Here is a 17,226-nt window from a genome sequence, read left to right as displayed (position 1 = left end):
TATGTCCATTCTTTGTGGCACATGTATATGCAAGTTGTGCCTATTTTTTTTTTTTTTAAAGTGGTCCTTTAGGGGATCACTCCTTCTGTCTAATACATGCTTCATACTACTGGGTAGTAAAAGTGAGCAGTTACTCACTGGAGGATTTAATTCTACAGGAAAACTTCTGATTTTTTAAAATTGTTTTTGGCAATCAGATAGCTAACAGTGCATTGAACAGTAAATGAAGAATTTAGCAAAATAATACTTAGCTGCCAACACATGCTATCAGTGATGGGCAGCTTTTTAAGCATTTTGTTGTTGCTGTTAAATTGAAACTTCAATTACCAGCTGGTTGCTATGTAAATCCCATATATGAGCAGGCAAAAAACAGATAGATCAAAGGTCTGAAACCAAAATGGTCTGCAGCTAATAGATCTGGGGCAGAAACTTGTAGAACACAGAATTGGGGATCAAAGAGAATCACCTATAAAATGAACAAAATATGCTTAGGAACATACTAAAATCTCCACAAAAACAGCCTTTTGGTGTGTGCATGTGTTTTGTTGTTGTTTTTTTATTTCAAAATTCATGAAGTTTCTTTAACATTTTGGTTTGATTTGGTTTGACTTTTTTTTTTTAAACAGCAGTTGCTTGTAGTCAAACTCAAGACTCAAACTCAAGTATGAATAACGTGCCACGTGTGAAGTATTAAAGGATTCTAAGCTATTTGGAAAGCAAGCTTTCTTAGATTTTATTACAAATTCCCGAACAGACCCGTACTTAAAACAGGGCTGAATTACACTCATTTTTAGCCAAAATCACCCTATTTTGAGGGCACATAGTTTACTCAAGCAACATATGCAAATTATATGAAATTGCAGGCTTTTAAAAAGAGAAAGAAGGTCAATTCATATAATCACATGAATGGAATGGAAATAATTTTTTCATAAAACTTAAATATATGGATGTTGGCCTCCTTAAATGACCCATTCACTTGTATTGGTTACATGAATTGGCTCATATTCCCTTTTAATAAACTCACATACACAAGGAGAAGATTTGAAGAGTTAAGTTTACAGAACATGGATTACAAACCAAGAGACAAAGTTCAGTTATTGATGAGATTAATTGCCATGCCTGAATGTATAGGTTATGCTTCACAGGTTGAACCCAGCGGGCTTTGGATTAGAAGGAAAGCCTGGCTTAACTGCAGCTGGCTTCAGGGCTTGCATAAATGAATGAGAACTTTCTCTTTCATAGTTGCTTTCCATATTGCCTAATCAGCTACTGAAACGATCATTTTAAATGCATGTTGTAGATAGAAGCATGATTTATGATGTAGATAATATATTTCCCCAAATGAAAGAATCTGGAAATTTTTTTGCACTTTAAAGTGTTTTAAGTTTTGCCGGTAGTAAACTTGGTGTGTGTGAAATCAGACTTCCCAACACCCGCTACAAAGCAGTGTCACAAACCCCTGGTTATAAGTTTCCTCACATACCTGTCAGTGTACTGCATTTTCGACTCTTGCTAAGTTTGGCATTCACATCAAATTGCCTCAAATTACGGAGTTGTTTCTGTGGTGTGGGTCACATACTGTGATGAGACACCCAAACTGTCAGTAGTAAGCAAACTGTGCTATTGCTTTACACCTCTAAGCACTTCCAAAAAACATCCTCACTAGTATGATGTGGCGGGATCAGTTTGTTACCATTGCTGGTCTTTTCATTGACTTATTTTATATACTAGTTTGTAAGTCCTGCTGAAAGTGTGTTGCTAGAAGTTGAAATCTGCACTTCCTCATATTGCATTTTTACTCTTTCAAGAGCACGTAGTGCAGATGTGAGGTTAATTTCTAGATATCTGTGCTAACTTCCTCACCTTACTGTATGCCCATGAGAAATCCTTCTGATTTTGTAACGACTCAGACAGCAATTGAGAAGCATGGGTGTTAATGAGAGGAGTTAATGGACGTTAGTGGGTGGGGTTAAAAATCCCTATTTTCTTAAATGACGAAAGGCAGTAAAGCAAATAAAGTAAAAACTAGAAGCAATAAGCACATAATAGTGCCTGCGTACAGTACTTCACCAGCCTTTCAGGAAGGCAGCAGAACTGTGCAAATGAAAACTGAAGTGCCTGCGATACAGAATATGGTGACCACTAATAAGGAAAGAAGAAGAAACGTGGCCCCTTGTTAGAATGGAGGAGTCACTGGAGACAACTGTGTGCTTTCTCAAAGATACGCTCGTGTTTGCTGGCTTAAAGAAGGAGGAGCAGCATCGTTTATCCAGTTTCAGTGCTGAATGGTCATGGCACATTCCTGTAATTGATGCTTAGGAAATGATTAGGGTGTTCTTCATCTATACATTGAGGAGAAACAAATACCCTTGTGTAATGGTAAAATAAGAATCCCAAATAGTGGTCAGCTTGTTAGTAGGTACATTCACGTCCTCCCAGTGTGAACAATGTTTGAGTCTTGTGTTTGAATTTTTTTTTGGATAATAACCCTCCTTTATGACCTGCCTTTTATTTTGCATATTTGTTTGCAGTGATGCTATCTCCATCTGTGTTGCAAAGCTCACTTTTCTGCAGCTTCTCTGTGATTTCCCAGCTGTCCTGTTATTTCCCACCTCATGCTTTTCTTTTCAGCTGAACCTTATTCACAGTGAAATCAGTAATTTAGCCGGCTTCGAGGTGGAGGCCATTATCAATCCTACCAATGCTGACATTGACCTTAAAGATGACCTAGGTAAATGGGGCATGGGTTGACACAACTAACGGTCACATGGAAATTATGGAACCCAGAATTTACTCTCTAGGGCTTCATATATTTAATAAGAGCAGAAATTCAAATCTTCCAGGTTCTCTTTTGTTGAAGAACTATATTCAAAAGACTTTTTCACCAAATCTGAATACATGCATCTATTGCTAGTCTTCACGTTGATTTCAGTTAAAACAAATCATCTAAATTCTTTTCCATAATGATCATATGTGACTGTTAGCTATTTTGGGGGGTTTCTTATTTGGATACTTTGAGGACTAAAATACTTTTTTGTCAGGTTGTTTTCAAAATAAGCAGTTTCTCCATTCTAACTGCAATGTCGGGGTTTTTTCTGATACTTAGAGTAGGCATAAAATTTTTAAAGAGGAATGATTAAATAATTAACGATCCCCCAATCTTTCCTACCTTGATTTCATGTTTAATTCAGTCAAATAATTTGTTTCCATTATGCTGCAATTACTCCCTGTCATTTTCACATTCAGCTGAAAACAAATACTTATATTATACCAGCAATGAACTTGCAGATACTGTCATAGATGGTATATTGCTTTTAAAGCTTCTATCTTATTCCAGATTGAAAAAACAAAAAAAATCCTTCTTCAACCAAAGTCTGTTCTTCAGCAAAAGTAAAAGAAAAATTAACTTTCATGCATTCTGTACTGCATTCCCATCTTACTTGATTACACCTGCTGTTGTTTTTTTTTAAAACTTCCTTAATGGAATACAAGCCGTAATTCTACTACTGCACTTCCTGTGGGAATGTACAGAAGTAATTTAACAAGAAAAAGATTTAAGAAGACTAATTTTTAAATCAGCCTTTCTTAGAAATACGTATATTTTTACAAGTGTCTCAGCCATTCCAACACATAATTAGAAAATATGCTTTACCTTTAAAATATAAGATCAATCTTTTATATTTTTTAAAGAAAATTTAGTACAATCCTGTCTGCAAATACATGGTTTCCTCCGTATGAAGGAGACTGTCATTTTTAGAAACAAAATGATGAATCGCTATACAGATGAAGATTAGTGCCTGTCAGCTTATTGGTGCTGACAAAATGGAGAAACTAGTTATTTTGTTTGGCTCGATGATCCTGATTTCTTTTTTTAAACAGATTCCATATTTTAGTGTCATGCTCTGTGGGGAACTGGTTGTTCTAGGTTTCTGCAAAGTGAAATGGGGTATTAGCTGGTTTTAAAACTTTGGAAATGATCTCATGTGATTGCTCTGACTTGTCATTTTAACATTTATTTGATCATGTCATACTCAATATTCCTCCTCCTGTTCCCTACACCCCTTTCTCTACACACACCTGCACACACAACTCAGCATACTCCTTTGGCGCAAGGTTTGGAGGTGTAAAGGTAGGAAAATATGGACGTTGGTACATGTGTAAATGTAGAGCCTGTGCTGGGTCTCTGTCCAACGTGGTTGATATACATCTGTTTACCTGTTGTAGTTGCAAGTTGTACAGGCTGACATTGCCACGATCGACAGTGATGCTGTCGTTCACCCGACAAACTCTGACTTCTACACCGGTGGTGAAGTAGGTAATGGAAAGTTCAGTGCTGCGGAGTTTGTATGTGTGTGCATGGTCAATCAGCAGCCACAAGCTTGTTGTAGCTATGCAGATTTGCATTCATTTCTCACTTCCAGCAGTCCTGACTGATGATAAAAAGAAATGAATAATTGCAAACTCAGTAGGCATTTCTGATTTTTATCACTGAATCAGACTTTCAGAAGTAACAATAGAATGCACCGCCAAAATTTGAAGTGCAGGAACAGTACGTTCAATGCAGGCATGTGACCAAGGAAAAAGAATTACCGCATTGTTTGTTTGACATGTTAAATGCCTGTTTTGAATATGGTTTGAGTCTTGATCTTTAGATTTCTAACCAGTTCCAGCACACCCTCTCCATGCCAAGTTTCAGATGTTCACATCTGACATGCTGGATCTAGCCCATATGTATTTTATGAACTCTTAAGATCGTTTTTTCATGTTTTACCTTATGGACCGATTACCTTCGTAGCCCTGCTCAACGGTCCTTACACCCGGAAGCGCACGGCTAGTGACATTACATACATTTTTCAGGCAGTCGGTTATTTAAGCTACACCAATGAGAGAGGGCATGATAGAAAACATGACAGACATCTTAATTCAGTATCTTAAGTGTCCCCTGAGTAACTGTTATCTTAGTAATACCCCTCTCTGCATACAGTATTTTGAAGGATTTCCTAAAAGGGTAGCAGTACTTTAACTGAACTGCCTTGGTAATTTGAGAAGGCAAATCAAAATTTGGGCTGAATACCAAAGTTGCCAGTAAGGGTGATGACCCACCACGTTTAGAAAAAAGTCACCTGGTCCCAGCCTCTGTTCCACATCTCATCTTAACCTCATCATCACTATGTGAATGGTCTCCCTCCATGCCTGAGGCCCTGTTTCAGTACTGGCTTGGGGGGACACGTGTCCTGCTGCAGAGCTGGCATGTCCCACACCGCCTGCTTTTTCTGAAGGGGCTACTTTCCGAGTAACACACAAGCGAACGTAGCTCTGTGTAGCCTGTTGGGCAGGAACAGCTGTGACTTGGCTGGCTAAACATTATGCAGAGACATTAAAATAAAAGTGTCATAATACCCTGTGTCTGAAGAATATGCTTTTAACGTCTGTCAGACCCATTTAGCTAATGTGCTTGTCTCCTACCCTTTGACAAAGAAATGCTTTGCTACCCTATAAAGAAAATTGTGTCTTGAAGCTGCACTGCTCATTCCTTAGTGTAGGTTCCTGTTGCCTCTGACTGCTGTAAGAAAGAATAGAAGTGCACAAATGCTTAGCTTCCAATGATTAACTTTTACCCATCTAAATTTTTTTTTTTTTTAATTTTTGTTGGTTTTTTCCCTAACAATTTACATGTACTGGGGGCTTATCCTGAGAATTTTAGAGCCTAAATTTCTGCTAACGCTGTTTTCAACACTGATACCAATGCCTGCTTGGAAAGCATGAGATAATGATCTTATTCTCATGGGAGTGACACATATTTATGCCTGTGAGCAAATAAGCTACTAACCTTGAAGCTGTGAAGCAAGACTTCCATCAAGAAACTTGCTAATGTAGTGGAAAATGGTTAAATACAGTATGTCCTTTCCCAGATGAAGCTAATTTACAACATAGTTCTGAAATATAATTTCAATGTAAACCCTCAGAAGAAGAGCGTAATTGAGGAGTAAACGCAGAAAACCTCACCGATTCATACCAAATACTACTTTTGCTCTTCTTTGTACCAGATCTGGAAGAAGAGAGCTCGGTGAAATAAACTGACGGGGTTGTTCATTGCTTTTAATTATAAATCAATTCCCAGTAGAAGGGAAAAAAGCTTATCCTTCTGGACTGAATTAAACCAAACTAGGCTAAATTCCATTAAATGTACAACAGCTTTGCAATGGCAAAGAAATGACCTACTTAATAGATCTTTTCTGTTCCTAGGTTCTGCACAAGGCTTAATTATGTTTCTTCTTGAAACAAGAGAAATTAAGGATTATGAATGTCATGGGTTTTAGGACTGATCTGAGTTCATGGACTCAAGGGGAATGTAACTGGAATATATATAAATATAAATAGCAATGATGTAGAAATACATACAACAAGAATATAACTAGAACGGAAGGCTGTTTCTTTCCCTCCCCATCCCTACTCTGTCAGATTGGTTTTAGAAGACCCTGGGGTCAGCCCCGTCTGCTAGTCTGGTTCAGCAAAGGGCGCTGTGCGTCGTGCTCTCTGGTGTAGCGCCGCCTTTGACGGGCCGTGTGTTTCCAAGCACCTCAGTTCTGGGTGGATCTCCTTTCCTAGCACGCTCTCCTAAGACACCTTGCTGCTACAAATACAGCCATTATTGTCTTATCCGAGAGATTTGTAAGATGGTGCCTTCTGCTCAGTTGCACGGCAGTAGGTAACTTCGAGTTTCAGAAAATTCTTAGGAGTTTGCCTAAATAAACTTAGACCAAAGTATTTATATAAAAAAGCTTAAATGAGCACTCTGACCTACACAGTCTGACCTTGCAGTCCAGCTTTTGGCAAACACCCATTGTGAATTGGTTATGAAAAAAGCAAAAGAGGCATACATTTTTCATTTGTCCTCAGCTTTTGTACCCCAAAGGTAATAAAGTGCCAGCAGCAAAATAGAGGCGGGGTCACAGGGTCAGTTTTTGACTGAGCAAACAAATGCATTGTTTTCAACTTGTAATCTTCATTTTGGAAGAAATTTAGCAACGGTGTTGGAACAAAAGCATCTTGCGGTCCTCTTAATTCTTAGAGCTATAACCCTATTTAGTGAACTGAATCTTGGAGGAGGGGCTCTGCTTCCTTGAGCATATAGTATGTGCACTTCCATCAGAAAATGCGTTTTTTCTTTCCTCATCAGTGAAAGTAAAGGGTTTCACCAAATAAATGTCTAGATCTTTAGAGATCCTAGTTCTGAATTTTTGGAAATTAGTTTTCAAAGTAATATCTCAAATCAGAGCCTTTATGATATCACTGCTTTTTACTTATCTACCTTTATAATTAATATGCACAGTGCAAAATTATGTGGGATGCTTATGTAGTTAGGAAAATGCTTTCTTGGGCTGTTTTTTTAATAATAATATTTAAAACTAGAGCTGCAAAATAAGATCTAAACCATTTAGTGATGGACTGCCTTTGTAAACAGCATACCTTTTGGTTGCCCTGAAACACCGCACAGCTCTTCTCCTCCCGGAATGACTTTGTCCAGCTCCTTAGCTGTAGTTAGAGAAGTTCATTGGAGGAATATGTTCCTTAGAGATTCTCCTTATTTCTGAGGCTCTTCCTCTTGGTTAAAGGTGGCTCAACAAGCTGGGCAGTTACCAAGTAAAGCAGCCCGCTGCACTCACGAGACTGTTTCATTCCTGGTGCCACCTGTTGGGGTCAGGGACCAAGATCAGGTGAGTTTCAAATTCTTATTGTGGCAAATGGCTCTTTAAAACAATTTGTAAGAGAGAGGGGACATGAATCTTAGGGGAAGGAATTACGAACCTTCAACAACTCTTGAGCTAGCGCATTCTTCTGGAACATTTCACACTAACAGATGCTCATGATAAGGAAGGAGGTAGGGATGTCATGTCAGATGCTTTGACTTTAAAATCGGAGTCTGAGAATGTTAGCGAGGGATACCGATGTGAGGTTTTTGGGTTGTTAGGGTTGTCTTTTTTGGTTTTTTCTTTTTGTTGTTGTTGTTGTTGTTTTTAATGACTAGCTAATTCTGAAGTCCCAAAAGGTTTAGATCTTACTTTGCAGTCCCCAAAAAATGTTTGGGCAGAAAACTCTAGAATGATGTAATAAAAAATAATGATGAGTCACATGTCTGCTGTGGAAACCTGGGATCAGAGGAGTAAAATAACTGTTCTCTGTTCAGGGAGCACTTTGGAAAAGAAAGGCGGCAAGGAGTTTGTGGAAGCTGTCATTGAGCTTCGCAAAAAGAACGGGCCGTTGGACATAGCTGGAGGTGAGGTTCTGCGCTTCGGAAATCTGCAAACAAAACACCATGGGCGCTGGCTTCACTGTCTGCGGCACTCTTCGTCGCAGTCAGCCGGCCGAGCTCCTTCTAGGGCAACGCTTGGGTTCATGCTGTCTGCAGACAGCTTTTATGGGTTACATGATACTTGTGTTCTCCAAAGTTAAAATGCATACGTTGCATTGTAAGTAACCTTTACCAAAGCATCTGGGAAACGGTGTAGTGATGTACTATTACAAGTAAAATCAGTCTCTTCACAGGTATGCACATACACAATGAGTGTTGATTATTAAGGGCACAGTTCAGAAAAGCAATTAAGTAGGTGCTTATTTTTCCAAACAGTTGAGTCCAACTCTGTTAAACATCTGCTTTGCTGAAGTGCCGCTGACTTTCACTGAACTTAAGCATGTGCTTAAAGTTAAGCATCTGCTTGGGTACTTTGTTTAATCAGTGCCAAAATCATCACTATAAAAGCTTACGACTTTTTGATGCCTAGTTATCAAAATTTATGTAATATCTGAGAAGCATCTACTATATGAGTAGTAAAGTTTGGTAGTGACGATATATAATTTTACACCATCTGTGAAATTGCTGATACATGTTGTTCATATAGAAGGCTGATTCTGCCATCTGTGTTTATGCTATAAAAATAAATACAGCGTACGCAGTTTTGTAAACGAATTCTGACTAAAGCTGAAGAGGACTTGTAAGACTTCAGCTCTGACAGGAAAAAATACAACTATTTACTTCTGGTCCTTAATATGTTTAGGGTTTTTTTTTTTTTTCCTTGCTTTTTAAAATTTTTAATAATTTTTTCTTGGAATTCTTGTTCTGCAAAATATGTAGAATCAATTACTCTTTTTTTTTTTCTTACTTTTGTACAGTATTCTTTATCAGCCCAGACCAAACTGCTTACAAATCGATTGCAAGTTGGAGAAAAAAGATTTTTTTTTTCTCAGCCATCAGCGTGTCCCTCAGATCTGAGGGCTGCTTGGCAGCCTTACCCTGTGGGGAGCTCTACGCTACACTGGCAGAAACTGGCTGTTAGGGACTTGTTGGAGGACTTTAGAGAAGAATTGGTACACATCAAGTTCTCAATCATACGGATATCCAGTTTTCAGGTTTCTCAGTTAGATGGGTATCCCTTTAATCTACAAATAACCGGGATCCTTACCTGGAATATAATTCTAACTAGCACAGAATGTGTCCGTGGTTCGTTCTTTTTCTACAGCAAAAGCATAACTTATTTACCCTTTCAGAGCATTTGCATTTGAAGTAAGGGACAACTGCTCTTGGTAATTAACAGTTGTCCTCAACATAATCCTAATGAGTTAATTAGTGACTACCCTAGAAAACACTCCCTGAGAACTATTAAAGTTGGTGACGCATATCAATACAGTATTTTATTCTTTCAGGATGAAGATATTAGCCACGTTTCACATCTGACTAGAGATATGTCAGCTGCTTTTAATAGATATTTCTTGAATTTATGATGCATTCTGAATCTGCCAACATTTTAGTTGCACATTATGACAAATTAGCATTGCCTAACGCTGACGCTATTCAACATGTTGAGAATCTACAAACCCTTAAGAACATAAATGCTTGTCCTTCCATTGTCCTTCAAAATGTACTCTTCTGATTAACCTCCGGTCAGAGTGCCATATGACAAAGTCTGTTTCTCTTTCCTGCAGCAGCTACAGGATAGTATCCATATGTGATGATTGTGCTCCAAGAGTTATTTCTACTATACTTAAATAACAAAACGCATTATAAACATTCCAGAATGGAGTAGAGGATTTCTAGCCTCTAAGCACCTTTACAAACCTGATCTCTTTGTTGGTTTTTTTTTTTTAATTATTGGTATTTTTAATATTGTTTTTGAAGACGCAAGCTGCCACTTTATACCTATGCTTTTGTGGCCAAGTATGATTATATCCCAAAGCGTGTGTATTAGGGGTCTGATGCTTTATGAAGGTTCAGTGTACGCTCTTGTGAGATTTTGACTAGCTGTTTTTCTTCCCTCAGCTTGTGATTAGGGTGGTTTTCTTCCCTCTTTTTTTTTTTTTTTTTTTTTTTTAACAAACCAAAGTTACAAGTTTTTAATTGCAACCACAGACCTGTGGGTTCAGAAATGGCAGTGATCCTCTTCTGTTCTCTGGCAGGCAGAGCACAGTCTGTTGTTGCTCTGTGATGGGAAGTGGTGAACCCAGAATGTGTTCTCCTGCTGAGAGAAGGCCTGGCTGTCAGTAGTTTGTAGGCAGGCTATGCTGCATCCTCTTAGTCCCCACATATCCATGGTGGTATCGTGATAATAGACATTTAGCGTGGTAAAAGTTCTCCGTTTCTTTGTACATACAAGGCCTTGCCTTTTGGTATATAAACAGTGTGAATCAAACATTGTGAATCTATAAATGCATCCTCTCCAACCGTCTGTCAAGAATGGATGAAAGAGAGAAACTAAAACCAGCATTGTTTAAGTGGTCTTGGATGACCCATACATGAAAAAGCCCAAATAAGACCAGGCCCAAAGTCTCAAAATCACACAAAATGTCTTCTTTACAGTTACTCAGAAACAAAGCTGGAAATAAAGCAAAAATCTTAATTCACCTCCTTTCTAGCCTTCCTCACCAGTTTGCAGAGCACTAATAGCTCTGAACTGATCCACTTTGGGTTGCAGTGTGATCAGAAGCTGGCTAAACAGACTGTGTATTTAGCAGGAGTAGCTGATGGTCACAGAAGTCATAACTCTGTGCGACTGCCCAGCATCCTGATACTTTCTGTAGCTCTTCAATAAACTGAACCAAAGCAAGGTCGTCCCTTGAACGGGTTTACATTCTAACAGGTTACTTGCCTTTCTCCTTACACGTTACACAAGTTTGCACAATCCCCAATATAAATGTGTTTCCTTTGATGTCAGCCATGAATTCCTGCTCTCTCTAAAATAAGCTCGATTATAGCTGTGATTTATAAATTACCACAGCAAAGTGCAGCTGGAAATGGAAAATACAAAGTCTCTGTAATCATGTTGTTATACTTTAAGGCTGTGTGGTTTGTAATCTAAAACATTCACAGGGGCTAAAGGAATGTCTGTCAATTGTTTGCTATTTTAATCACATATGCACTCTTTTAATCCTAAGGAGAGGAAAGCAATTACGTTTCACTTTCGATTCTTACTAGCTGTTGTCAGTGCTGGCCATGGATTGCCTGCGAAATTTGTGATCCACTGTAATAGCCCAGGTTGGGGCTCGGACAAATGCGAGGAGCTGCTGGAAAAGACGGTGAAGAACTGCTTGGCTCTGGCTGATGAAAAGAAGCTGAAATCAATTGCGTTTCCTTCAATTGGCAGTGGCAGGTAAGGCTGTTACACAAACCCGATGCCAAATAGGTCACATATTTCTAAGTCCATCTCTTACGTTCCAGTCCCTTCTCATGTACAAAACCCCTTGCTACAATGCTGACTTTATTCTTGTTCGTTTAGATCAGTTCCCTGAATGAAACGTTTCTTCTAGGTTCATTCAAGCTGTGCATGGAGCCTGCAGTATTCTCCTGAATGCTAGTTCGACTTTGGCAGGTCTAGCAGTGATCCCTGCAGAATCTTAAAGCACGCAAATAGGTTAAAGAGCATAAACTGAACTTTTTAAGAGGATATTAGAAGACTTTTTTCAGACTATCAATTTGTTCATATAAATTGGGGATGTGGAGGAGAACACGAAGAAAAGGGATCTATTATACCTAGTTTTAGTGCATAATTAAACTTACTGAATACATGTCTTAGGACGGCCGGAAGGCATGGCTTAGCCCTCGTTTAAGCAGCAAACCTGAAGTGCCTTGATTCTCAGGATTTGCAGAGTCACTTCAAGCTTTCACCCAAACTCATAAGCTGAATTCCACGGAGTTTACATCATAGGACTCCTTCAGAAAAAAAAAAATGGCCTTAAAAGCCTTTGCCAAGGGTTTTGAAAGCTAAAGTTAAGGTCCTCTGGCTTTGTACAGGATGCTCAGTGCCTTTGAAAGTTGGATCACATTCTTAAGAGTCTAAATACAGACTGCGCTTTTAATCTGAGGCTCCTGGGTTTGAGGTGGGGAGGGAGGTTTGGAACACTTGGCCCGTAATGATGGCTCAGTATGAAGACCAAGGGCCAAATCTAGGCTAAATTACACGCTTGTGTATTTAACGCTGAACAACTGCCCCTTTTGAGTTTGCCATGAAAGAAGTTGGCTGATGCACAGCAAGAATATTCTTCCCATTGTGCCGTGTTGCAACACTAAATTAATCCCTGCATGTTCTGTGGGCTAGGGCAGGAAGTGCTATTTGAGCTTTTGGGTGAATGACAATAAAGAAATAGAAGTTTCACTAGGATAATGAATTTAAGCGACTTGCATCAGACAAAGCTCCAAATAAGGTTAGTTTGCATGGGTGTCATTTCAAGGAGGTAACATGAGCAAACTTTGAGGAGTGGTAGAGAAATACGACAGAGGCTTCATACTAACCTGTTGAATTAGCTGTCAGGTTCACAGGCTAGTCAGTCCAAAGAGAAGCTCTGAATTGCTCTTCAGGAGAAACTATTCCTCCGTGGACTGCAGAGTGACTATGGAATCGTTTACGTAGGTGCCTAAAGCGAGACTATGTAAAGTATCTTCCACAGAGCCCTTTCTTTTCTGGAGAGCTCCCAGCAAAGAACCGTTCCCAAACCTTGTTGCGAAGTAGTTGATTGGTGTTGGAAGGTGATGAAATCCTAAATAATCATGAGATTCATATTCTGTTATGAAATCTGGTTACTGGCAGGCAAGATCTGTGGCTAAGTTCTCAACTTGGCATGCGCACATCATTCTCGCTCAAGCCAGTTGAAGTGGTGCTTTTAAAAGATGGAGAGGAATCAACAGGCCTTGAGAAATATATGAGGTTGTGTATTTTCCCTTCTTTCTCTTAATTAGAGATATTCAAGCATAAATTAATTTTGGAGAGAACAGAATATATTCTGACAATACTCTTCACTTGTTTTTATGAAGTCAGAAGCATTAAAAAAATAAAAGTAAAGCTTTTAAAGACAACAAATGCCAAAGACACCACATGTATGCAGCTGTTCTAGTACAGACATCTGTCAAGCAGACATCACCCAATAAACCCACATAAACAGTTTCATTCTCTTTTATAGTTGAGGAATGGGATTACATGAGGGCAGTTCAAATAAATCACAGGGGGAAATAAAATAGCATACTTGTCGCATTCAGTGGGCCAGATGCTCAGCTAAGGCCAGCTTGTGGAAAGCACAAGCTGGGTGCTGTACAAAGGTAGCCTGGAGTTCAGTCTGGTAGGGCCAGCAGGAGAACAGGGAAAGGAGAGGTAGGGATTGAACATAAAATCATCCTCGGAGCAGGGATTTCATTCTCTGACTCTCATCTGAATTGACACTAGCTTGGCTAAAGTCTCAGGCTGCCTTTCACAAGAATTTAACTCAGACCTGTAGATGGACGCAAGAGGCTTCTGTTTCTTGCAGCCCACGCATGGCCATTGGGTCAGCACCTTTCTTCTGATTTTTTCTACTCTGTCTCTTTCCTTTCTTTAGGGAGAGTGGTCCTAAACAGTTTACTTTAATCGGCTTCCCTTTGTGCATGCCTCCCTTTGACAAGGCTGCTCTTCTTTCATTTGCCCTGTTGCGACAACCTTGCTAGAACACTACCAAAGTGGAATTTGTATGAGTCCCCTGTGAGCGATTCAGAAATGCTGGATACCCTGATTTTGATGCTGGCCTGCATGACAATTCCTGCTGAGGAGCAAAATTCCTCAAAGATCTGTTCAGTGTATGCCAGGACGCAGCATTCATAAGTAACTAGTGAGTGATCAGATGTGGAGGCATGCTGAGTCTGTGTCTTTTCTCTATGTAAGCTGACAGTAGGAAGTAGCTCCTATGTCAAAACTATGCTCTCTGTTGATTAACTTGTCACACAGCTGATTCTCCCTGACCAGCTCATTTGGCTTTGGAAGAGTAAAAGGTTTTTTCACAGTGCTTTTTCCTTTTTTTTTTTTTTTTTCTTCTTCAGTACAAGAAAAAATTGGGCATTTTCAGAAAAGAAAGAAACAGCATGAGCTATTTCATGTCATCATTTTTGAAATATCACGAGCATTATCTTCAGGCAGCATGTGTAATATCACATTACAGGCAGCACTACCACAGAATTGCTCTCGGAGTGTATTTTATGGTAAGGTAATGTGCAGTAAGTGGGCCATGACACAGGCAGTTGCCTTTCTCATTTTGTGTCTTGCAGCATGTAATGAGAGGGAGAGTACAACAGCGTTTTATTATCAGTATGTGGTGCTTCAGTGAGCAAACACTACGTGATGTTGCACCTGTTAGTGCCAGAGGTGAATTTAGCCCAGCTTCTTCGAATTGCTGAGGAAACTCTGAGAAACTCGGCCATCTGCATAATCTGTAAATGATTAGTAGTATTAATAGTACACACTTTATAACAGGGAGTATTGACCATTGTGTATCTGTAAGTGCATGTCAGGCAACCAGGTGATGTTCAATGGGCTTTTTCAAATTCTGTTTGGGTCCTACTCGTAACAGAGTGATCATGTCCCATCACCTTCAGACCGATTACTGCGATGCACTTCAGCGTGGCTCGGGGAGCGCTCAGGCTTTGGCTAGGGTGAAACCACAGTCTGGTGGGTAGCAGCACTTCATGAGTAATACCGCAGCAGAGCTTAGGCCACATTCGAAGTGGTTACCAGGTGTCATTTCAGGAGTTTGCCGTGACCTGTAAAACTCACGGTTCAGGTCAGGGCTTTGTTCAGACAATTCTACTTGTGCTTGACCTGTTTGTTTTAAGATTGGATGAAACTTTCAGGCAAGGGTTTCTAGATAAAAATTTGAAAAAGCTTGTAAGGAGGGTTCCCAGATTAGGCACTGAGCTTTGAAATTCAGTCATGCACAGTTTTGTCATCTGAGAAAGCAGCAAGGTTTGTTCCGTTTGTCTGTGGCTTTTGCAGAAGAAGGAGGCAGGAGCCTCTTCTTTAGGCATTACTAGAGGAGTAAAAAGGCCTCTGGTTTTTAGGTCTCTCTGGTTGATACCAGGCAGATGTCTTTCAAGATGTTTTCCTTAGGGCTGTACTTACATTGAATCCGCCTGTAATTAAAGAGGCTGTAAGGAGTGTTGGAAGTGTTGCTGGGGTTGGCTTAGAAAAGCCATCAAGTCCCTTGAGTCTGTCCTCGGCCCTGACACAGCTGCTTGGGCTTCCCGAGCCCAGTGAAGTTAGACTGACGCCATCTGGACGAGGCTCGCTGTGACCCAGGAGAGCAGACTTGCTCCCCGTCACTCAGCCTGCTTCATTTTTTTCTACCTCATTTGACATGGTAAGGGTGTTGCCCGTGTTGTTTCTCACTGCCAGACTACTAGAGCTCATTCTTTCTTCCTTTTCGGCCTGCAGCAAGGCTGTACAAGTAATGTCTTTAATTTTGTGCTATATTATTAACCATTACTAGTGGTAAAACCATTTTGTACTTTGTGTCTTTTCATGCTTCATTTTCTATATCAAGTTCTCTATGCCTTTTTATTTTTCTTTAATGGTTGGTTTGCTTTCAGAACGGGTTTGACTCTGCAACTCGTAATGTATCTATCTGCTGCTTTCCTGAACACTTCAGGCTGTTGGTTTACTCATCTGTTAAATAATTGACATATCAGATATTGTACGGTTCAACCCATTAATGTGTGGGGACTCTGTATTCATATTTTGGGAATGCTTTTCTTCTGTTTGAACCTTTTAAGTCCTGCCTAAACAAACAAGTTTGCAGCTTCTAATTCAGACTGTAAACACTGCCTTTATAGCTTTATTTATTTACTGTGCTGTGGTAGAGAAAAGGCTGAGCGTTCCCTGCAAGGTTCTACCATCAAAAGCTTCTTCAGCAAGTCTTGATTTTCTTTCATTTTTGTTTCTCCTTCTAGAAACGGCTTCCCAAAGCAAACGGCTGCTCAGCTGATCCTGAAAGCCATCTCCAGCTATTTTGTGTCAACAATGTCCTCTTCAATCAAGACGGTGTACTTCGTGCTCTTTGACAGTGAGAGTATAGGGATATACGTGCAGGAAATGGCCAAACTAGATGCCAACTAAGCCTAGAAAGCTACAGTACCAGCCCCCTCTTCTGCCCATCGTCCTCCCCAAATCCTTAACTCATTGTGAAGCAGAGCATCCCTTATTTTAAATTTTGCTCATTTAGGGGAATAAAGGTGGGGTTTTTGTTGTTTTCCTTGTTTTGGGGGGTTTTTTTGTTTGTTTTTACTTTCTAAAATGTTTTATGTTGGCACTGATAGTTGGCATTACTGCTGTTAATGCACTGTATACCAGGCATTGTCTGAACTTAGTGTAATCTAGGAGATTTTATAGTTTTATTTTAATGAAGTATGGATTGAAGCAGAAAGCCATTAGGAGTATGTAGTCTTTTACTTGTGAAAGAAACAGGCCAACCCTATTTTGTAACTGTGTTGTGGTGCTTTATCAATACATGGAGTGGCGTTCCTTTCATTTTTTAAAAGAACAGATGCTATAAACCTAATTTGTGTTTGTTTCTTGTCTTAATGATAAATCTGGAAGAAAAAATACAGAAACCCTGTTGTCCTTAATTATATTTACAATTTTGAAATTGTGTGAATTGATTTAGTAAAATGTTTGAACTGTTGCTGTTGGTATACTTGAATTAATTTTTCCCTTAAGCCTTCATTTTCTAAATTGTGCAGAGTTAGCTGTCAGAGGGATGGTGAAACACCGGATCTTCTGAACCAGCGGCCTGGAAATGCATTTGGAGATGCTGGGCTGGCTGGATGTGTGCATGCCCAGTGACACCCACAGTCAGGTCCTTCTCCAGTGAGCATTCAGACTTCCCAGGTGGTGCTTCAGATCCTCCAGTTCAGAATATCTGACTTAATTGGCTGTTCAGTTT

At 39.6% G+C, this 17,226-nt stretch overlaps 1 protein-coding gene across 7 annotated transcripts in view; it reads left to right on the top strand.

Annotated features, from left to right (window-relative positions):
• The window catches only part of LOC104254783 (core histone macro-H2A.1), a 47,306-nt gene extending 30,341 nt beyond the window's left edge, over positions 1–16,965 (top strand). For 3 of the 7 annotated variants that reach the window (XM_059825560.1, XM_059825556.1, XM_059825555.1), the window contains 4 exons: positions 2,632–2,731; positions 8,189–8,278; positions 11,468–11,642; positions 16,235–16,965. In XM_059825560.1, coding sequence (XP_059681543.1) covers positions 2,632–2,731; positions 8,189–8,278; positions 11,468–11,642; positions 16,235–16,400 — 531 coding nt within the window. In that variant the 3' untranslated portion in view covers positions 16,401–16,965. Of the gene's footprint in view, positions 1–626; positions 663–2,631; positions 2,732–4,224; positions 4,316–8,188; positions 8,279–11,467; positions 11,643–16,234 lie in introns of those variants that run through there. The other 4 variants (XM_059825559.1, XM_059825558.1, XM_059825557.1 and 1 more) reach the window with 3 other exon arrangements.
• Positions 16,966–17,226: the final 261 nt, after the last annotated feature.

The sequence above is a fragment of the Gavia stellata genome, chromosome 16 (assembly GCF_030936135.1).
Source record: "Gavia stellata isolate bGavSte3 chromosome 16, bGavSte3.hap2, whole genome shotgun sequence".
NCBI classification, from domain to species: Eukaryota; Metazoa; Chordata; class Aves; order Gaviiformes; family Gaviidae; genus Gavia; species Gavia stellata.
The sequence above is the reverse complement of the archived record's forward strand: the minus strand, read 5'-3'. Positions and strand labels throughout refer to the sequence as shown.